At 49.2% G+C, this 23,211-nt stretch overlaps 1 protein-coding gene across 1 annotated transcript; it reads left to right on the top strand.

Moving 5' to 3' along the window:
• Positions 1 to 2,109: 2,109 nt before the first annotated feature.
• Positions 2,110 to 10,375, top strand: Cxcl14 (C-X-C motif chemokine ligand 14). The gene is made up of 4 exons (XM_028772138.1): positions 2,110 to 2,663; positions 2,823 to 2,928; positions 6,178 to 6,291; positions 9,230 to 10,375. Exons 1-4 carry the CDS (start codon positions 2,600 to 2,602, stop codon positions 9,243 to 9,245), a joined length of 300 nt encoding a protein of 99 aa, XP_028627971.1. The 5' UTR covers positions 2,110 to 2,599; the 3' UTR covers positions 9,246 to 10,375.
• Positions 10,376 to 23,211: the final 12,836 nt, after the last annotated feature.

Here is a 23,211-nt window from a genome sequence, read left to right as displayed (position 1 = left end):
GAGGAAGGAAGACACATCTTACATCCAGATCATTTGGGGTCAGAAGACCCTGCCTAAATCTGGGCCACACCCTCTCATGGCAGCCTACATAAAAGAGATGGAAGAAAGCAGCTTTTGCCTTCTGCCTGCCTGCCCTCATTCTCATGCCAAGTTGCGATAACCTGCTGTTGAGGCGGGTGTTAGAGCCTTCTTGGGGATTCTGATGTGTACTAAAGATTAGCTGAGACATCCAGCCTCGTGGACAAACAGCAGTTATTGGATTCTTGGACTTTCCATTGGGAGACAGCCATTGTTAGACTTTTCTCCCTCACTGTGCAGGAACTACCTTTATCATGCCCTTTCACAGATGAGGGAAACTGAGACATAAAAGAATCATCTGCCCAAAGTCACATGAAGATCAACTAAAGTCAGACACAGATCTCTTGGCAAGTGTACTTACATGGTTTCAAATAACACCATCTTTAAGGAGACAGGAAGCAAGACCGGCCTACAGAATGATACAATAGGCAGATCATCACACCAGACATGCAGGGGCTCTCGGCTGTACGAATGCATTCAAACCCCAAAGATGGTGCCATTTTCATCTTGGTGTAGACCTCTGAGTGGTGAAAACTGCCCGTTTTCTTATTTTTCTGAAACAAACCCATGTTGCTATACATGAATAAAAACAAAGTCTGATCTTTTTAAAAATATATTTACTTTTATTTTGTGTACACTGGTGTTCTGCCTGCATGTATGTCTGTGTGAGTGTGTCAGATCCCCTGGAACTGGAATTACAGACAACTGTAGGGGCTGGGAATTAAACCTGGGTCTAGCCCAAATTTTAATCTTTTAACATGATAAATAGCAAAGATCATCTTGCATTCCCTCTGCTGAGCCCAGTGTCCCAATCCCAGCCGGACTTTAAGGACAGGCGCAATGGCGGGCGTGGGTTGTGCTTACTGTTTAAGTACAGCTTCCCCTAGAGTCGCACAGATGAGAAGAGAAAGCACAGCTTCTGCAGTTAGTCAACTACCACCTCCCACCCAGAAGCCCCTCTGGATACTTGTACCCCTAGGGACTTCCAGGCTAACAACACACCAAGGAGCAAGCCCTGGCCTGGGAGCCAAGGCTAACCCTCCACGAGCCTAAGATACCTGGCCCCTGTCTCTGGGTCTCTCAAAGCAGTGCTTCACCAGAATGCAGGGACTTGAAGACAGTAGAGTGGTAGGACTACTCTGCAGTCCTATCCATAGATGCCCCTGGCTTAGTCACCTGCTCCCTGGTTCTAGAACTTTGGATGAGGTGTTTCTTCCTTGCTGTGCCTGTTTCTGCACTGGCGAATGAACAACTTAAAAGTACCAATTTAAGGGACGTTGTCCCAGTCAAAGTGACATATAAAATATATACATGAAGATGCTGTTAAGTACCATCGTCTGAGTACGGAGTTGCACATCCTGATAACTGCCCTGCATGATTCTATGTCCTTCTCACAGGTACCTTGGACGGGCGCTATGACCACCTACAGGTTTACAGAGAGTGAATAGAAGCCTTTTAATGGAGAGTCATGTGCTGTTGAATAGTGGGGCAGGGTGGAATTTCATCCACCACCGTGGTGCAATGTTCACAAGGTGCTACCGCCTTCCATTACCATGGTCATAGCTGCCTACTGGGCTCTACCTGGCTTTACAGATTCTTATGGATGTATGTGACAAGTACCCCGAATTCTCCACAGCCCCTGGATAGTCACCTATGAACACCATACTTTAGACCCCTTCTAGGAGTTGCTAGTCCTCTCCACTCCTCACCCATCACCACCATCGCCCGCTCCGTGAACCAGTGACTCAATCAAAGGCTTATACAACCTGTGATGAGCCCCTAACCCCACCTGGCCTTGAGCTCGGACCACGAGGCCAGCAGGCACAAAAGAGACCAACACCGCAGGGGGCGGGCCTGCTGGCATTTTCCCTTAGCACCTGCTTGAAAACTCTAGGATGTGAGCCAGGCTTGGTCTCTCGGTGGCTTCAGTCAGTAAACCTGTGTGGCCTGAGAAGTGTCCACAGGAAACAGAAAAGCAGCTCCCTTCAGCAGGCGGTGCTCCCGCCTGACCTTCAATAAGGCAGGGCAGTGGCTCGGAGGTATGGGTGTGCAAGTGCGTGAAGGCGGGCGTGCTGCAGAGTGAGAGGGTAGCGGATGTGAGTGTGTGCGTGTGTGCGCGCGTGGCTCCGAGTGTGCGCCGCTGGGATCGCGATGGGTCCGGGGCGGGCGGCAGGGCGGGCTGGGAGATCTCCTCCCCCCACCACATTGAGAAATCTCAGTGAGTCACCGAGTGGTTCTGCATATTAATGAGCTCGCTCTCCGAGAGGGCAGGAGCGAATTTAAAAGAGGCCAGGGTGGGCGGAGGGAAGCTGTGGGGAGACCGCAGCACCCAGCGCCAAGCGCAGCGCAGCACCGCGACAGACGGCAGGAGCACCCATCGACGGGCGCAGCCGGAGCGAGCCGAGCAGAGAGAGGCGTGCTTGAAACCGAGAACCGAACCGGGCGGCATCCCCCGGCCGCCGCACGAACAGGCCGGCGCCCTCCTCGTCTCCCTGCTCCCCGTCGCGCCCCTCCGGCCAACATGAGGCTCCTGGCGGCCGCGCTGTTCCTGCTGCTCCTGGCGCTGTGCGCCTCGCGAGTGGACGGTGAGTGCCGCGAGGGCCCTCTGTCGCGGTTCTGTCCCATCCTAGGGAGCTCAAGCATCATCTAGGCATCCTGGAACCCGGGGAGGTCCCGGGTGGGCACCTTGGGTGGTCGCGGAGACCCTTTCGGCGACTCAGCAGCCCGGCCGTGCTCTCCCGCAGGGTCCAAGTGTAAGTGTTCCCGGAAGGGGCCCAAGATCCGCTACAGCGACGTGAAGAAGCTGGAAATGAAGCCAAAGTACCCACACTGCGAGGAGAAGATGGTTATGTGAGTTCTGGGGTAGCATGACCCATGGCGGGGCCCAACCTCGGGTTAGGTCTGGCTGATAATGTCTTTCTCTCTCCCTTTGCCAAGACCTTGGGGGCAGTCTATAACCCACTGGCAAGTCCTGGGGACATTGCCTGACAGTCTGCAGAAGGGGAGGGGGTGCTTCTGGCCGGTCCCTCTGATCCTGTCCTTGTTAGGATTCAAAGTGGCAGCCGAGGTTGACTGTGGGCTAGTGGTTCTGGTGCGCCCGCTTAGAACAGTCACATCAGATCCGCTTGGGACACACACCCAGCCTGTTGGGCCGGCTGTGCTGCCTTCCTCTTACTGAAGAGAGAAGTAACTTTTCCTTTCAGCGCCCCATTTCAGTCAGGGGTCTGGCCACAGCGGTGGACACTTTGAGGATCCCAGGGCTTTCAATGTGAGAATGCTCCTGTCTCTTCTCCCTCGTGGGTCCGTACCTCTGAACAATGTTGGAGAAAGCGCTCTGCTGGGGTTAATGTGCTATGCCACCGCTGCAGCCTGCTTAGTGGGGATGCCGGCAAAGTCTTAAAAACTGGGGCAGAGAGAGAACACTGAGTTTCCTTGCGCCTCAGCCTTCCCAATTAACCACTTGAAGCCAGCGCTGCCGTTTTCCCCATCAATACACTCTTGGCCAGGAAGGCAGCCCTTGGCAAAACAGCTCCTAAATATTTGCCATGGACCATTGGCCCCTCTTCCCCTCCCCCAGAAACAGGACACACTTTATTCTCAGTCTGGGCGAGTGCCTTCTACCGGCTGCCCTTGCTTGCCCAAAGGCCTTCACGCCGTGTCTGAGAAGGAAGGGCACACCCCCCACCCGGCACCTCACCATCTCCATCCGCTGAAGTTCAGGGAATTCAGAGAGCCACAGGGCCTGAGCTGACCCGAGTCATGAGCTTCCCAATTAACATCCTTTTCCGTGCCCTAGTCTTGCCGGTCAGAGAAAGGAAAACTACCCTTTTGGGTGTGGGCCGACTCAGGGTTAAAATGCCCCGGGAAAGAGTCACAAGAACCTTAGTATTTCTAGTTAGGGGGTTCAAAATGTAGGAGATGATTGCAAGTTGTCTTTAAGACCTTGCAGGGGACAAAAAAAAAAAAAAAAGCAAGCATCAAAAAGAGGAGGATCCTCCCCAGACATGCTTTCCTTGACTAAATTTCTCTGGGCAGAGAGGAAAATTCCAGGAAAGGAAGGCTTCCTATAGTCTTGGGGAAACTTGCAGGGGCCGCATGGGACCATCTCTCCTAGGCCTTCCTTCCCACCCCATCTTTTGACAGATCAGAGGCTCCTCTCTCCGTCTATCAGACAAGGAACCCTCACTTTTTGCCAAAAACAGGTTTTCAGCCACAAAAGCTGAAGGCAAGATTTCCAGCTCACCCTGAGTCACACAGAGATCTCTACTGGGGTGGCAGAGAGGGGGTCGGAGGAGTCAGTGTGTCTTCTGAGTGCAAGTCCTTACAATCAGGACATGGAAAAACCCAGATTCCTTGTTTTTTAAAAAAGTATATGCACTTATTATTGGAGAGGGAGTAGGCATGACATAGCCATGTGTGATCAGGGGACAACTTGCAGAAGGTGGTCCAGGAATCAAACACAGCTCCAGGCTTGGTGGTAAGGACACTTACCTACTGAGCCATCTTGCCAGCCCATGTCCAGGTCATTGATGGAGAAATTGTGTCATATGTCCATGGAGTTACAATCCAAACCATCTGCTCCCCAGAATTGCTGGGGAGACCCAGAATTTCTAATAGTTGTTAGGTCTTGGATCCCAGATACTGCACCCTGCTTCTGATTTGCATAACCCCAGTATTCTGAGAAAGCTCAGGGCACCTCTGTGGGGGTTGGGGCAGAGAACGGAATCCTTTTGTAAGCTCCCTGACCTTCAGAAGTAGGATGTTCAGTCTGCACTCTGGCCTATGAAGAAAGTTCCCCCCGCCCCGTTTTGTTGTTGTTTGTTTGTTTTTGCTGGAGTTTGCCGCTCAGGGCAACGGCAGCATTGTGGGTTTGGAAGAAGTACAGGTGCTAATTCCTGCGGGATGGTAGAGGTATGAAGGGAGGGCCCCATGCTCAGAGCCCGTAAGGATCCACTTGTCTCTGGGGAAGCACGATCCGATTACCTGGTCTTATCAGATGTCCATCGCTGGTCTTGGAGGAAACAAAAGCCCCTGACAAAGCATTTGGTCCCCATTCTTCTGGCAAGACTCTTTGCCGTTCCTATAGATTGGAAGTATTCGTTCACAACAAGCCTGCCCCTTCTAGAATTTGGCCTATTAACCCTGACTCTTTACCTTGGAAGCACATGGGAACAAACTTCCCAGTCTCTACTGTCATCTCTACTAACTAGCCGTGTCTCATCAGAAAGTCATATTCTGATTTGTTCCAAGACCCTAAATTCTTCACCATTGTCCACCTTTGTCCTAGAAGCTTCCTTAAACCCTTGCCTGTATCTCCCTGATCGCCCTGACTGAGAGAGGTACCTCAGACCATCCAGGACTGTGCCCACACATGAAGTTTGTCTTTCCCCTGGCTGTCTCATCTCTCGTGACTATTTAGTAATTAATAGCTAAGTCCCTGGCACCTACCAAGTAGCCCTGAGACACAGGTCCTTTTACTGTACCTACTTTACACAGAGCAGACAGATCCGACAGGTCACAAGGATTCAAACTTGGCTGTACTGCACACAGTATGGCTCCTGCTTCTCCCCTGCACAGCTAGTGTTGGAGCTTTTGCTGAGAGAGGCCCAGAGAAGAAAGGTCTTATTTTTCTGCCCCCAAATGAGATAATTGTAACCTCAAACTCAAGTATCAAAATGGGCTACCAAGCCAGTAAGGACCAGCAAATCTTCAGCCCGGGGACTGTAGAGAGTTCAGGTACTGGGGTTAGTGGTCAGACTATAGTGTCTGTAGGGCGTGTCTCAGCCCCTCTGTGGGACTTGGCATGAGTGTCTTCTAACAGTGGCTCTGTCTACCTCTGGACCACTGGAAGAGCCTTCTCATCATTGCCCCCCAAGACAGGCTGTCCTGGGGACAGCTGGGTGCTGGAGGTCGGGGGTAGGGTCTCCCAATCACTCCCTACAGGCTAACACCACCATGAAGACTGAGACCTAAAACATTACAATGGCTTGCCAGGGAATAGGCACTTGAAGCAGGGAGGGACCAAGCGGCCCAGTGCTCTGGTCCTGCAGACAGTTATTCAGATAGCTCAACCCTGTACCGCATTCTGTTCTGTTTCAGCATAACCACCAAGAGCATGTCCAGGTACCGGGGCCAGGAGCACTGCCTGCATCCTAAGCTGCAGAGCACCAAACGCTTCATCAAATGGTACAACGCCTGGAACGAGAAGCGCAGGTACACCTCTTCTCCCCACCCCACCCCACCCTCCTCCACCCCGTGCCCACCCCCACCCACTCAGAAGGGCTTGCCTATTGGCTGTAGCTTTCAGGGCAGGAAGGGACCCGCACACCGTGTCATCTACGGGCCTCGTTTAAAATGTGACACCCACATAATATCCACAGAAGTAGACACCCTAACGCTGTTTCCATACTCCCACTGATGGGGACCTTACCACTTCACAAAGGAGGCTCCTGCTTTCTGCACAGCTACACACACCTCAGGTGTGTCCTTTTGTGAGCAAAAATTCTACCTCGTTCTATCTTTCATATGATAGACTTTTGTGAATATTTTTAAAAGTTTATTGTTTTATCTTATGAATATGGGTATTAAGCCTGCATATACATATGTGTACCCCCTATATGTTTGATGCCCGAGGACTTCAAAAAAAGGGTCATCAGATTCCCTGACACTGCAGTTACAGATGGTCGTGAGCTGCTGTGTGGGTGCCAGGTACCGAACCCAGGTCCTCTACAAGAGCAGCAATGCTCTTAACTGCTGGGCCATCCCTCTGCACCCTAACTTTTGTATTATGGTCTTAATTGCTCTTTTTACATAAGCCACATAAGCTGGAAATGGCTAGGTGAGCACCTGGCACAGTTGTCCCCTGTTAACTTTAGAAAGTGGGGTATGACCTCTTCTTAAGTGACAGTTTATTAGCCAAAAAACCTGTAGGTGTACAGTAATAACAAGGGTGACCCCTGCCAGCAAGGTGATCTCCTCTCCAAAATGTCCCATGCCTTGCTCTTCCTAGGCACCCGACTGTGCCCCATGCCCTGTTCTTCCTAGGCACCTGACTATGCCCCATGCATGCCCTGCTCTTCCTGGGCACCTGACTGTGCCCCATGCCCTGCTCTTCCTAGGGACCCGACTGTGCCCCATGCCCTGTTCTTCCTAGGCACCTGACTGTGCCCCATGCCCTGTTCTTCCTAGGCACCTGACTAGTTCCTTCTCAGGCAGGTTCTGAGTGACACTTGAATCCAGCCCCTTCCAATCAGAGCCTCTTTACCCAAAGGGGCAGCAGTTGAGATTGTCATTGCCTTGGACCAGACACCTCTGCTGATGGGCATTTTCATATAATCAGAAGGGGGCTCCCTAGTTCTAATCCTGGGGGTCCTAGGTCTGACCTTGGAAGGAGAGGCCAGTTCTCAGCTCCTTTGCACCATGACCTGAAGTAGGTCACTCTTCAAACACTCAAGGCCTGTTTTAGCTTCACCTGCAAAAAACTAAGGAAAGACACACACACACACTTAGGTGATCTCCAAGGATTCCAGCATCTGGCCTAAGAGGGGGAAACAAGATAGGTGGGGACAGGGTGTGGCTGCCTTCACAGCACTGGGAAAAGTCGGGGCAAGACCTGTGTGGGGTGCGGGTCCCTGTGCTGCCTTCTCAGCAGGTTGCCTTGTGCTACACACACACACACACACGCACACGCACACACACACCCCGACACTGGCCTCAGCCCTGTGAGCTGCTCTCACAGCTGACAGCTCTGCCCAGCTTCTGCACCTGAATCCTCTCTTGCTCCCTCCAAAGCTGCCTCATCTGCAATTGCCTGAAATAGAAAGTGGTGAGGTGAGCGACTCATTCCTCTATATCTGATGGGAATGAAGCCCTCTTTCTGGTCAGGACATGCAGCTCACATGGCAAAAGCAGAGCCTGGCCCACCCCTCCCACCCCAACACCGTCCCAGCTTGTGTCCTCAAAAGCAGAATGACCCCAGCTTATGGAGGGCTGGGAAGTCTTGCTCAGACTGCTGGGGACATTCAAACCTCTACCCACTTAATTGTCCTCCACCGTGGACAATCTGAAGAGGAGGCCTCTGTGGGTTTCCTGCTGCCCTACCTCCAACCTTACCGGTTCCACTTTTGCAAGTCGCTCTCACGAAGGCTCTGAGAGCCTCCACTACCAGGCTTCTGCCGATTTGCTACATGTTAACCTTTTCAGGGCTATTGACTTGTTTGTCAAGACAAAGTCTCCCATGGCCCAGTCTAGTATCAACTCAACCTCAGGATTAGGGATAGCCTTGAACCCTGAATCGTAGCCCGTCCACCTCCTAAATGTTGGGATTTCAAGCTTACAAGCCTATGTCACACTCTACTGAGTTCATCCCTTTCTTAGGACACTGAGGCACCTGGAACAGGAAAGTGCCACACACCCCCTTTCTCTTCCCATCGCTTTCCTTGCACAAGATTAAAAATGACTTCATGAATGGAGGTGGAGATGAAAGAACTGTGAAGCCAGAGCGAGAACAAACATACATGCTCTATAGCTCAGAAGGGAGAAAGAAGAAGTATGGCTGGGCCCGGCCCCTGGGCCATGGCACCAACAACTGAGCTCAAAGCACTGTAGAAAGCAGAGTCTCTGCCTGTCATGAGAGGCAACTACATGGGACACTTCATTGTTCTCTATTTTATTTGTGTGTGTGTCTGTGTATCTGTATGCCATATGTGTGCAGGTGCCCAAGGCAGCCAGAAGAGGGCGTTGGATTCCCCTTGAGCTAGAGGTATAAGGGTTTGAGAGCCCCGGATGAGAATGCTGGGAACTGAACTTGGTCCTCTGGCGAAGCAGTGGCAGATTTTTTGAGCCTGATCTTTCTGGCCCGCAGACAGTTTATTTCAATGCATGATTGGGGATTCTCACTCGGAAACTGGGAGCAAGCAAGATACAGTGAACTATCTGTGAAGGGCAGCCCAGCGCTGGGATTACAGGTGTGAGCGTCCACACCCACCTGTGTGTGAGCTTTTGTGTAGGTTTCAGTCACATCTTTACAACCACCTCTCCTCTCCTGGCCTCAGACCTGGAGAGGATCCATAGATGAAGCCACTCCACAGGAACTGTGTGCAGCCTACACCACGCCCTGGGCCACTCACACCTGTGTGTCCTCTTTTCCCAGGGTCTACGAAGAATAAGGTGGAAGATCTCGGAAAGAAAAACTCCAGGCCAGTTGAGAGACTTCAGCGGAGGACTTTGCAGATTAAAATAAAAGCCCTTTCTTTCTCACAAGCATAAGACACATTATATATTGTTATGAAGCTCTTCTTACCCGGGTCAGTTTTTACATTTTATAGCTGTGTGTGAAAGGCTTCCAGATGTGAGATCCAGCTCTCCTGCGCACCAGACTTCATTACAAGTGGCTTCTTGCCGGGGGAGGGGAGGTCGGGGAGGGGGGGAACCCCAAGCCTTTTCTTTTTAAAATAAGGGGTTTTGTATCTGTCCATACGTCACCACACATCTGAGCTTTATAAGCGCCTGGAAGGAACAATGAGCAGGGCTGGGGCAATTCACTGTGCTGTCGCTCTGGTCCAGGCTTGGAAGCTTCCGCTCAGAGAGCCTGGCGCCTCTGCACAGCTGCCATGGACTCTCCTGGGCTTATGACTGGTCAGAGTTTCAGTGTGACTCCACAGTGGCCCCTGTTGCAGGGCAATTGGAAGCAGGTCCTTCTACATCTGTGCCTAGAAGAACTCAGTCTAGTTACCAGAACGACCTTCGTCTCCACCCCATCCCCCACATCCCAGCTCATTCTCCTGTCACCACCAGGCAAGTGATCCTTAAAGGAGCTGGGTCTTTCTTGCAACCTGAGGGTTTCTGAGAGGTTCGCTTGCTCGCTGCTTTGGTAGAGGATACTTTTGAAGCATCCAAAGTCCCCAGCAGTGTGAGAAAACAATGTACGGAGGGAAAGGGAAGATTCAGAATTAGATGCATGACACACAGCCAGAGCGACACATCCTATTGTCAAGGGGAACTCCCTCCCCCTTCCCCTCCCCCCCCAGCTTTGTTTCTTTCCCTCACCCCAACAGAAAGCACACAGCCCCTCGGTGCATATACAAACAGCACAGTCTTCTTTCGGAGTTAGGATGATCCTATGTACATATTGCCTTCAGTCCCTGCCCCCTGTCGCACACTGCCCCTTGGTAGGAGGTGGCACTGTCCGGCTGTGTATCTGCTATGTAAATGCTGAGACCGTGAGTGTTGCATGCAGGTTTCATGTTCTTTCTAAGATGAAAAAGAAAGTAATAAAATATATTTGAAGTTACCAAAATTCTGGGCTCCTGGGCTTTCCCTCCCCCCACCCCCCGTCTAGTTAATCCAAATGACAATAAAATGTTCACCACATCCTAAATAAACTGACACAGATGTGTTGGGAGAGAAAATTGGTTGTTTCACAAGTACCTGTCTCTATGGAATGTGGGGCTCTTGCTCTCTCTGGAAGCCAGGAGGCCAGGCCTGGGGGGTAATGGTCCTGATCCTCACTGATGGAGACGGGCAGGTGAGGTTGCAGAACTGTGGAGGCAAAGAGGAGGCAATGGGACCCACAGCTCTGAGACCCACACCCTCAGAGGAGGAGCAGGAGTACAACTGAGAGGCTGAGGGCTCCCGCACCAGGCTATGTGGTGGCTGAAGAGGGAGATGCTGTGGTCCTGATTCTGCTTCTGGGAGATGCCCATGACTGCAAAGCACATGGATGGTGTTTCTGGGGACTGGGTGATGGGCCACTCCAGAGCTAGTGACCTGTGTCTTCCTGAGCAAAGCTCAAGTCAGCCAGCCTCATCTGTCATCTACCCTCAAGGGAACAGCCCCCAGACTAGGGGCCTGGAGCTATATACTCCTTTACTCTCAAGGAATAATCCTCAGACTAGGGACCTGGAGATATATACACCTTTACTCTCAAGGGGACAGTCCCCAGACTAGGGACCTGGAGATATATACTCCTTTACTCTCAAGGGACAATCCCCAGACTAGGGACCTGGAGCTATATACTCCTTTACTCTCAAGGGACAATCCTCAGACTAGGGACCTGGAGATATATACACCTTTACTCTCAAGGGGACAGCCCCCAGACTAGGGACCTGGAGCTATATACTCCTTTACTCTCAAGGGACATTCCCTGGGCTAGAGACCTGGAGATATATACTCCTTTACTCTCAAGGGGACAGTCCCCAGACTAGGGACCTGGAGACATACTCTCCTTCACTTCTACAGATGGTTTCCTGACTGATCCTCCTCTCATTCACAAAGGTGTACAGAAAGTCCCCTCTGCTAGGGTGAACCACAGGGTGACGCTATGACCCTTCTATTGTGGCCACACTTCTGCACCAAAGCTCCAAGCTACCTCTCAGGGGTTGTTGAGCAAACTGGGGATGAAAGAGACTAAGAAAGTTGCCCAGGTACCCAGGGTCACAACCATCATACAACCTAGTGGCTGGATGGCCACCATCCCTCTTGGGAGTAGGAACCTTGAATTCCCCACCCCACCTGTCCCTTTCCTTCATTCCAAATGAAGAAGGTATAGTAAGCCTAACCCAAAGCCAGAGGCCAAAGACACTACAGAGTTGGGGAAGCCCCCATAAAAATGCACATTCTAGAACAGGGACAGAGAGGCCAGGCTCCACCACCCAGTGGCCCCAAAACTTGGTGCTGGTATAGCCATAGGCCCTCATGAGTGAGCAAGAACTCTGCTGTAAAGCAATCTATAGAAAGAGCTCTGCTGCCATGCCTTTGCGGCTGACACATGGGGTTCTGTTCTAAGTTCTAGACTTACTTTGCCCTTCCACACACTTCGCATCCCAAACACCTGCTCACTCTGTCTGGCCACCTAGACTCTGGTTACACAGTTTGCTCCCTGTCCAAATGGACCTTTAAGTAAAAATGATTAATTTGCCATGAATTTTAAATAGGGTACCTTGAATGTTTTTTCAGTACAAGGAAACGGTTAACGTTTGAGGCATTGTGAATGCTAATTACCTGATCTGATTATTATTCACGGTAACCAGGTACAGAAATGTCACACTGTACTACATGAATATGTACAATTCATTTCTGTCAGCTTGAAAAAAAATGCTTGAGTGACAAGAAAGAAATATGACATACTTCAAGATGAAAAAGGCTGAGCGTTAAGCCCAGCATGGGTCCTTCCCTGACAGGCCCAGAGCAACTCACATATCACAAAGCCCAAGAGGCATCCTGTTTCCAGTGTCAACTCCAATACCCATCTGCATGATTCACTGGCCTCGAATTACTACAAGATCTGCTCTGTAATTAGCAGTTCGGAATGTCTAATGAGATATGTTCTCAGAGGCCAGGGGCTGTCTCTGGAACATCTTCATTTAAAACCTCCCCTAAGCTGTAAAGGTATATGGCACAATGCTTGCTCCTTATCCGTGGGTTCTCTGTGCTACCATGAAGACCGGAAGCCAAGAACATATAGACTATACTATTGCTATGCAGACAAGCCCAAAGGCAAGCTTAAATTATTATTTATTTGGGGCTGGAGAGATGGCTTAGCGGTTTAAGAACACTGACTGCTCTTCCAGAGGTCCTGAGTTCAATTCCCAGCAACTACATGGTGGCTCACAACCATCTGTAATGAGATTTGATGCACTCTTCTGGTGTGTCTGAAGACAGCTACAGTGTATTCATATAGATAAAATAAATAAATCTTTAAAAAATTATTATTTATTTAAGGTATGTGAATGTTTTATCTATATGTATGTCTGTGTAACACATATATGCCTGGTACCCGAGGAGGCCAGAAGAGGGCGCCAGATCCCCTGGAACTGCAGTTACTGATGGCTGGGAGCTGGAAAGTTTTACTTGGAGCTCAGCAGTTGAGCTCTTGTTGGTACCTGTGAGGCCCTGGGTTGGATTATCAAAAACACAAACCAACCTAAAGGTCACCTGTCATAGCTTCAGCTGTCAACCTGTCACAAACCTAGAGCTCTCGGGAAGAGGGAACCACAACTGGAGAATTGCCTGTATCAGACTGGCCTGTGGCCGTGTCAGTGAGGCATTTTCTTAAACGCTAGCTGATGTAGCATTTAACAAATGCTACATCAGCCCACTGTGGGAGGTATCATCCCTAGGCAGGTGGGTCTAAGCTGTATTAGAGAGGTAACTGAGCAAGCCCCAGGGCACTGAGTCAGGAAGCTGTATCTCCACGGTTTCTGCTTCCTCATACTGCCTCCAGGTTCCTGCCTTTGCATCCATCAATAGTGGCTTGTAACCTGAGAGCTAAGAAAATTCTTTGCTCCCTGGGGTGCTTTGGGTTGTGGTAGTTATGATAGATAGCATCAGAGAATCACAGTAGGGCATCACCCCTAGTTCACTTAAAGGAAGTACTTTCAGCTCCCCCCCACCCCGGCATGTATCAGTCACCACCACTTCAACCCCATTACTATGAAAAATAAGAGTTAGTCACACAAGCACCCCAACGTTGCAGTGGCCAAACTGATAACCAAAATCGTTCCTGAGGAACAGAAGGGTGGAGCATTATGCATAGAAATGCTAGACTAGAGGGCAATCCGTGTCCCCAAAGGACAGAGCAGGAAGCTGCACGAAGGATGTTATCACGCTATGCCTACAATTGAAGGTATCGTTTATTTTCAGAATTTTCTACCTAATAGTTTTGGGCCACAACCACCTACATTAACAAAACACTGGAGCTGGAGAGATGGCTCGGAGGTTAAGAGCACTGACTGCTCTTCCAGAGGTCCTGAGTTCAATTCCTAGCAATTGCATGGTCTGTAATGGTTGTAATCACAACCATCTGTAATGGGATCTGATGCCCTCTTCTGGTGCGTCAGAAGACAGCAGAAGTATACTCATATGCATAAAATAAATAAATAAATCTTTAAAAAACAAACAAACAAACAAAACCCCATCGAATCCTTGAAAGCACTTGTCTGTAAACAGGACTGGTTAGCTGGCAGCACTGCCTTCAGGACCCTGGAGAGTAGAGGTGTGGCTTGATAGAGTCCTCACCCTTCCTAGTGACAGAAGTTGATGCAGATTCTAACTGACTTAAAGAAGAAAGAGAAACAGGGGAAAGATGTTAACACTCACTCAAGGGGAGCTTTCAGAGCATAGGATCCTGCTTCTGAGAGGGATTTACTGGCTAACCTGAGATATCCAAATTTCCCTTTATCTCCAGACCTCTCCACACCACAGGCTGACACAGTGAGAGCTTCTGGGAGAGTTCCGGACTCCTGTTACTCATGATTGAAACCTGCAAAAGCCACATCCCCAACAAAGGGTCTTCCCAAACATGAGTTCAGGCTGTCCTGCCTTCTTGATAGGTACCCCAAAATGCCTCAGTGATACGTTAAAAGTTCCTCACACAAGGCACCAAAATGTGTGGATTAAATGAACTAGTATTAACTCAGAGTCACCAATAATGCATCAGTGTCTCATTAAGGAAAGAAATAAAAAATACTTCCTCTTGGAATCATTTAACTGAGAGCAGGTCCAGATTTAAATTCTCTGGTTTTTGCTCCCCCTGTGTCTGCCGTCTGTGAGTCTCCCACTCTAACAGGAGGCTTTACTCTGTCTTTTATTAAACAACAAAGAAAGCATCACATGGGGAAGGAATGGGATACTTTACAGAAACATTTAACAGAATTTTACAAGGAATTAAGTCACTGGCTCAAACTGATCCCAACTGATCCAGATAACAAAAAGTACTACAGACATCACTACTTATCAACCAGTTTCCATAAATGGTTACTTTTAACATTTATGGTGGATTTTAGAAGGTTGCTTTCAACTTCTGGATCTGTTGCTTTCAGCGAATGTCTGGGGCGGGGAGAGGGGCACGGAGAGTGGAGGTTGGGGGGGCATGGAAGAGCCCATAACTTATGATCACAGATCTGCATTAGCTTATGTTGTGGGAAATCCAAGGCTGGTTGGTTACATTGTTCTCTTCAAGGTAGATTAAGCAAGCAGGCTGAACACACAGTAGGACAGCAGTCTCTTGTCCAGTCTCTTGGACTGTAAGAGATGTTTGCATAATCGCCACAGTGAGGAACAAGGGTCCCCCAGGTTGTTCCCTTTTTCTTAGAGGCAGATCCAGTTATTTGTGGGTACAGCACTGTCTTCCTCCTCAGGACAGCGCTATGTCTATCAAATCACAGTAGGACCCAAAGCAGGAGCTTATGCAGAGGCCATGGAGGAACACTGCTCACTGGCTTGCTCAGCCTGCTTTCTTGTACAACTGGGGACCACTGGCCCAGGGGCAGCACCAGCCCACACCAATCACTAGTCAAGAAAATGTTCTACAGACTTGCCTACAGGCAATTAGATGCACGTATTTTCTCCATTGTGAGATCCTCTTCCCAAGTCACTCTTGCTTGTGTCAAGTTGACAAAAAGAAACTAAGTAGCAAAGAAAAAGTTTATTTTGGCTTAGTTTCAGAGAGATAAAAATTGGTTACACTAGGGAGCCAATGGCTGCGGGCAGTAGTCGTGGGGGCGGGCAGCGGGCAGTGGGGGCGGGCAGCGGGCAGTGGGGGCGGGAAGAGGGCGGAGGGCAGCAGGCCCTGCAGCTACCGCAAGAAGCTGCAATCAAATCTTCAACCACAAACATGAAGTACAGAGAGAAAAATGGAGGATGTAAGGCTATCAATGAACTCTGGAAATCCACGCCAGTGACAGCAAGGTCACACAGCCTCCCCAAACAGTGCTGGGGAGCAGGTGTTCAAATACCTGACTTTATGGGGTCATTTCTCCTTCTAACTACCACATCAGTGGTAGAGGAAAGATTTGAACCCTTGCATACCTGACTTCCCGTAGATGTTGTGCTGTGAAGTATGTATTGTCTACTGCTCCTGTCCGTCATCCCCACGTGACCTTCCTGCCTGCCTGAAAGCTCAGGATAGCAAGACTTAGCCCTAGGCTGAGGTAATTATGGAATGGAGATCAGCCATTTAGTCACCATGGCCGTACAAGCGCGCCGTGGGGGCCAGCTTCGTTTTACTGCTGTCAAGTCTAGTTGTGTTTATGAAGCAGGATGGCGCTCCAGCCACGTGCTCCAGCGGGGTTTCTCCAGACGCTCAACAAAGGGAACTCAAGCTGCGAGGCAGAGATTGCTGCTCGCCCCACATTTGATGGACACAAATTCTGTTTGAGCAGAGGCAGCCAGTTCCCAGCACAAGCAAAATGGCCATGATGCTGTCACATTCGGCTCAGGACTTCAGTTAGCAGCAGGTGGAAACCGTCCCAGTTGCTGGCTTCCAAAATCAATTCAAAGGCAGATTTAAAATCATCTTACCAGAGTTTCATCTTACCAGAGGCCAGAATGGATATTCTGGGATGGGTGTCGAGCTTATCTGCTAAGATATCAATATTCAGAATTGCCCCAGCACCAAGGGAGATGTAGAACAAGAGGCTTCCTCTCAACTGTTTCCTCAAAGGCATGGCCCAACAGTCATTTCTACATCAGAAAGGCTGTTCCGCTGCCATGTGGACCTTAAAGACAGACAGGGGCTCAGCACTCACACTGGTTCAGCCACAAAAAAGATTGCAATGCAAGAAAATTATGAGAGCCATTTCTTTATAGCTTTCAGGGACAGCTGGAGCTTTCCCACCAAACCCCAGTTTGGGTCCCATCTTAGAAGCGCCTAAGGCTCCGTCCAAGGTGACACAGTAGCCAAGAGCTCTTCAGCAATGTTAAAGATCTGGCACTCCCCTGAGTAGGATGCTTATATCCTTGCCAGGGACAGTGCTGGCCCCTGACATTTGTCCTTAGTAAGAAACGTCACCCCGCCCCCACCACGTGTCTGTCCACATGGATACCCAGACAATTAGGTACTAGGTTCTACTTTTTTTTTTTTAATTTTTCTGCACACAAAAAACCACAGGGTTAATGACAACAGATACTACACTTAATCAGACTTTTTCTGTGCAATTTCATGGTAGCTACAGAAAGCAAATTGTTCGCAAAGGGGAAAAACTGAAGTTCATACAAGTCAGCCTAGCAATAGAATGCTGGAACTAGGATTTCAAGCCCAGGTTCCAAGTCATATGCTATGACCACCTTAAACATATCTATTTGCTGAATTGACAATTTCATAAATGAAAAAAATCTAATGGTCACATATTCATAGATAAAGGCCTGCTACTCACCTAATATAAACATTTCCATTTTTTTTTTCTAAAGGAGACTGGCAGAATTACTACGTGCAGTTACTCTGCTAATTAATCTTCAACTATGTGAATAGCACATAAGATAAGTTCTACTTTCAAGAGAACAAAAGTCAGGGGCTGGAGAGATGGCTCAGCAGTTAAGAGCACTGACCGACCGCTCTTCCAGAGGTCCTGAGTTCAATTCCCAGCAGCCACATGACAGCTCACAACTGTTTGTAATCCAAAATCTGACACCCTTAATCAGATATACTTGCAGGCTAAATGCCAATGCAGATAGAAATAAAAATAAATTTTAAAAAATGAATTCTGTAAGGATTCTAATTAAACATACAGAGAGAGAGAGAGAGAGAGAGAGAGAGAGAGAGAGAGAGAGAGAGAGAGAGAACACTACACCTCCAGGGTAGAAGAGAAGGTTTTCCTTGCCAGTTTGGTTGACATGAGCTTAAAGCAAGGCATTAGCTCCCTCAGAGCCTGGGATGGGACACAGGTCGTTGACATTCCAACTCACAGTCACTGGGAGTGCTGATGCACAGGGCAGCTGGGGATCCATGGAGACCCTGGGCTGCACCATATTCACGCTTCTATGGTGCTAGTCTGGCTTTCTCCTACCTTTGACCCTGGGAAGGGCAGTGGTGGGAGAGAGAGATCAGAGAAGCCCAAGTGTACACCATGGAGCCTTGATAATTCTGGGGCTGGAGGAGCCTCCTGGAGCCACAGAAGCTCTGGGGTTGCAGCAGAGGTCTTTCTTCAGTCTCTCCATATCCCTCTTTGTGTTGAGCCCTTAACTGACACCCTATTCCAGAAGCCTTGGGCTCTGTCAGCCCTGTCCAGCCATAGGCTGGTGATTGCATAATCATCCAGTAACTGAGCTGAACAGTGCAGAAAGCAGCCCACCCCATAGCTGAAAGTTCCAAGGGATGTGTCCTTAAAGCAGAGCACGAAATGACACTCCCTGGGGCTGCCCCTGAGCCCCACAGAGGCAAAGCCTTTCTCAAGCAGGAACCTGGAAATAGGGCATGCTGTGGCATACCTTCCTTCTCCATGCTAGGCTATCCTCAGCTACACCAGGAGGTAGCAGTGAGCTCTTTGCCCTCAGGGTGTCCTCCCCACACCACCTTCATTGTGAGGATCCCTTGTATCCTCTGTGCTGAGTGCAATGTTTTCATTCACTCCACTTGAGTCCCCACACGAATGTCCCTGGATGGCACACACTAGGACGGTATTTAACTGACCTTCCAGGCTCTCCCCAACCTCAGCACCCACCACCTCAGCCCTTTGGATCTGAGCTCTTAGTTCCAACTAAAATAAGAATTCTCCAGTTCTTCCCCACAGTCCCTCCCTTTGGGGAGCGTTTGGAATCCATGTCACTTGTTCTGCTGTTTGGGAACCCCACAGGGGACGGGGAATTGGCAAGACTCGCACTTGCCCGTGCTGAGCCTACAGCCATGTGCCTCACACATGTTCTTTGGTCACGCCAGCTCTCTAGGATAGACACTGACATCATCTGTCACACTGGGTCTGTGTGCTAGAAACTCTGGGTGGACATGGCAGAACCTCTAAAAGGCAAGGCCTAATGGAGAGTCTAGGAAGAGATTGTCCTTGGAGGGGCCAGCATTGCCTCAGGGATAGTTTGACTTCCTCAACCCACTCTTACCTCCTTTCAGTCTGACCGTGTGGCTTTCTACATCTATGTCTGCCACCTAGACACCATCTACCACGAGGCCCTCACCAGCAACAGACAGTTGATAGTGTCATGCTCTCAAACCTGTGTAACTGTTAACTAAACAAACCTTTTTTCTTTATACATTCTCCAGAATCAGGTACTCAGTTATAGCAACACAGAACAGACTAACACAGTGTACCCTTGGTTTGTTGTTGTTGTTGGGATTTATTTTCTTTTTAACTGTGTGTTGTGTGTAGACACGTGTGAGTGCAGTACCCACAGAGTCCAGAAGAGGGCTTGGGATCCCCGATTAGCTGAAGTGGTGGTTAGCTGTGACCCATTTGATATGGACCCCAGGAACTGAACTCAGGTCTTCTGCAAGAGCCTGAACCATCTCTGCAGCCCCTATCCCAGCTTTGCAGTTAAGAAAACAGAGTCTAACAAAAATTCAGGTCTGTGAGGACATGCAGGTACCAAATCACCATGTCAGGATTTCTACTAACCAGGTTTGAGGAAGTCTTCATATTTCAACACTCCTCAATGCTGCTACATGAAATAACATTTTTCTAGCTACATTTAATTCTCCCTAGGTTTAGGATCCTTGAATGTGGTGAATGGGGCTCTCTCTGGATGTAGTCTGGTGTGCATTATAATCTGAGGAATATGGGATTCACTGCTATCCACACGTGCCCAGGCTTAGTGTCCCTAGTCCTCAGAGCCTGAGGACCCTAAAACTCATTCATCCACTCAGATCCTGGAAAAGCTGACCCATATCCCTCCCACACCTGGACCCACCTCGAGGCCACGAGTAGATTCCCCCATCTTGTCTTTAATCCCATTTCACAGCACAAGGGGGCTGCAGGGCAGAAGCGTGTTGAGGGAACACCCAAGTTCCTAACTCACTCTCCCTTATAGATCAGATTCTGGAGCAAACTCACGGAACTTCTGTCCGGGAAACAGGGCTAAGAAGAGGTTCAGTATGAAGTGACCAAACACTACCGTTATCTCAAACTACAGTCTAGTTAAGGAACTTACTTGCTCTGATCAATCTGCTCATGGAATCACACCAACAGTGGCCTGATCCTTTTCCTACAAACTTTAAAGCTTTTGATCAGACAACTAAACACAAGCAGATCCACTAAACACATATCATAGACCAAGAAAAGAAGTCGGATCCCTCCACTTGCATTCTGGAGACAGTGCGGAAGCGCCACCTTGTGGTCACTTAATAGATTGCATGCTTCTGGCCAGCCTGGAGTTGGCACCATTGGAACCGGAAGGAGAAAGGCATCTGTGGCTTCTAGTTCCTCACTTTGATTGTTTATCATGAAGCCCAAAGGAGAATGTTTCCTTAATGCAAAACTCATCTCTGAGAACTAATGAGGAGCCTGTGTAACAACCTAGGCAAAAGCACAGACAGGCTGGAGTCAGCCGCCTGGGCTCACAACCTGGTGTGGACATTTTCAATCTATGCGGCTTTGGTGGAACTATGTTCCTGGATGGTAACTCTGTTTCTATAGTAATTAAAGGGGAAGCTTAACAGATAACCTAACCAAGATCAAAGCCAGCACACAGATGGGATCACAGCAGAGAAGTGGTCTCACGGGAAGGTCTGTGGTGAACTCTGGATCCACCAGTCAGTTATTGCCATTGATAGAGCCAGATCCGCTTCTTCAGAAGGCAGATCACTCTGGCTTGCCTCTGAGATGTGCAGTCAGTAAAGACAGGAAGGAAGAAGAGGAGGAAGAAGAGGAGAAGGGGAGAAGGGGGCGGGGAGGAGGAAGAGGAGGAGGACGGGGAGCAGGAGGAGAAAAACAGCAGTTTGGGTATAGTGGCACATACTTGTCCCCCCAACTATTTGTAAGATCGAGGCAGGGGGATTACCAGGAATTGAATACTAGCCTAGGAAAGATACTGAGATCTCACACTCAGGCCCCAGCAGAAGAAAAAAAGGAAGGTCCAATTGTAGCAGAGAAATGATTGTTACATTCGCTTCGCAGTTGTAATGAGGTTTTTGCAAAACAAAAAAAACTGAGAGAGGATTCTGTGTAATCAAACTGGAAAAGAAACACAGTGTGACAAGTTAAAGCCCGGGCTTCAGTCTGGTGGGTTACAAACCCAGTGCAGGAGAAAGAACTGTGCAGGGCAGGCTCTTTGTCTTGTTTTTGCTGAACAGGACACAACTTATAATCACCTGGTATCTTAGTTAGGGTTTTACCGCTGTGAAGAGACACCATCACTGTGGCAACTCTTAGAAAGGACAACTTTAGCTGGGGCTGGCTTACAGGTTCAGAGGTTTAGTCCATTATCATCATGGCGGGAAGCACAGTGGTGTGCAGGCAGGTGTGGTGTGGTGGAGAGGAACCAAGAGTTCTACATCTGGATGGGCAGGCAGCAGGAAAAGAAGAAGACACCCCACCTGGCTTGAGCATCTGGAACCTCAACCTAGTTCCCCATCTCTCCCCCACACCCATAACACACTTCCTCTAACAAAGTCACACCTACTAATAATGCCACGTCCTATGAGCCTATGGGGGCCATTTTCATTCAAAACTCAACTGGGAAGAGGAAACACCAATACAGAAAATGTGGCCATCGGATTGGCCCATGGGCAAGCCTGTGGGGCAGTTTTCTTGATTAATTATTAATGTGGGAAGGGCTAGCCCGCTGTGGGTGGTACACCTGGGCAGGTGGCCCTGGGTTCTATCAGAAAGCAAACCGAGAAAGCCATGAGGAGCAGGCCAGTAAGCAGCACCCCTCCATGGCTCCTGCTTTAGTTCCTTCCCTGACTTCCCTCAATGGCCTCTGTCTCAGAATATGGAAGCCGAGTAAACCCTTTCCTCCCCGAGTCGCTTTTGATCATGGTGTTGTGTTTATTACACTTTAGAAAGCAAACTTGTGCAGAAGTCCATCAGAAAGGTCAAATCTAAATGAGGGCTGACTGTTAGAAAATGCCTTCCGGGCACTTGGTATGTTAGTTACCTCTTTGCAGCCCGGGTGGCTACACGGGAGCAGCGTCAGTAATTTCTACAGAAACCTTCCTGTCAGTCAACCTATTTCTACAAGTCTGTCCTAAGGGAGAAATCCCAGTTGCAGAAAGCAATGCCCTCTTGGAGGTGTTCACACAGCATTATTTACCATGAGTAGGAATAAAGCTTCAGAACTAGAATAAAGATGCCTGGGGAAAAATCAGAAGGCATATCATCGCCTACCTAAAATTACAGATAACACACGCACATCTTTGCATATATACACACACATAGTTAGCTTAAATTTTTAAAAAAATCTCATCTTGGCTGATGTTGTTCTCCACAAAAGCCATAGGCTACCTAACAAAAACTCCACAGTAGGGATGAGAATACCCTCCTTTTCAGATGTGGGTGACATTTGTCCAAGAGGCTCCCAAAACACAGCATGCTATTGCTGTCGGTAGCCTCTCGGAGGTGGAAGGTGAGTCCCTGTTTCTAAAAACACAATGAACTTTGGACACAGGGCCTGGGGAATCTGACTTGAAAGCTCCTCCCTGGGAACTTGCTCCTGTGTCCCCAAAAGGTACTATGCATACTCCTAAGCAAACAACAGACCTACTGGAATGATGGCTAAGAAGCACAGCACCAGCGTGACAAACCAGTCCTAAGGGAACAATGGCGGCACGCGTACCTCGGTAACCAACAGCCCTCTAATACAACTTAAAGCTGCCCAACGGGAAGAAAACTATGCCTGGCACTTGAAACCTCATGAGCTACCCAGAGCTAGTGACGTCATGGATCCAGGAGGAGAACATACAACCACCACTTTACCAAAGCAGCCTAATTCCTAACTACACTCTAAATATTTATCCTTACACCCACAGATAAATGTCATTCTCTTTGCAAAAGACGGAGCCCACTACAGAGAACCATAACACCAAAATGCAGAGATCATATGGTTCCCTGTCACGGCTGACACATCTACAGCACAGCTCCTCACCTGAGGCGCGGGGGTCCCTGAGGAAGATGAGGTAGAGAGGTTGTAAGAGGCAGAGAGACACCGGAAGTATGCTGTGAGATTGTGTCTCCTAGAAATGTCAGAGAGGCTACACCCACAAACTCTTGTCAATATGGCTGCCTAAACAAGACCAGAGCAAAGACAACAGCAGTAGACATGCTAACACGCAAGGGGGAAAGCTCTCAGGGACTTACTTGTAGACAAAGCAACTAGGGAATGCTGGGAGCTGAGAAATTGTCTTCCCTGGGTGTTGCCATTTAGTCTAGCTCCACCCCACAGTTACCCGGTGTCTTAGTTGGGGTTTTACTG

Source organism: Grammomys surdaster, unplaced genomic scaffold, assembly GCF_004785775.1.
Source record: "Grammomys surdaster isolate TR1022 unplaced genomic scaffold, NIH_TR_1.0 211, whole genome shotgun sequence".
NCBI lineage: Eukaryota > Metazoa > Chordata > Mammalia > Rodentia > Muridae > Grammomys > Grammomys surdaster.
Note: the sequence above shows the minus strand (reverse complement) of the source record. Positions and strands in the feature narration are given on the sequence as shown.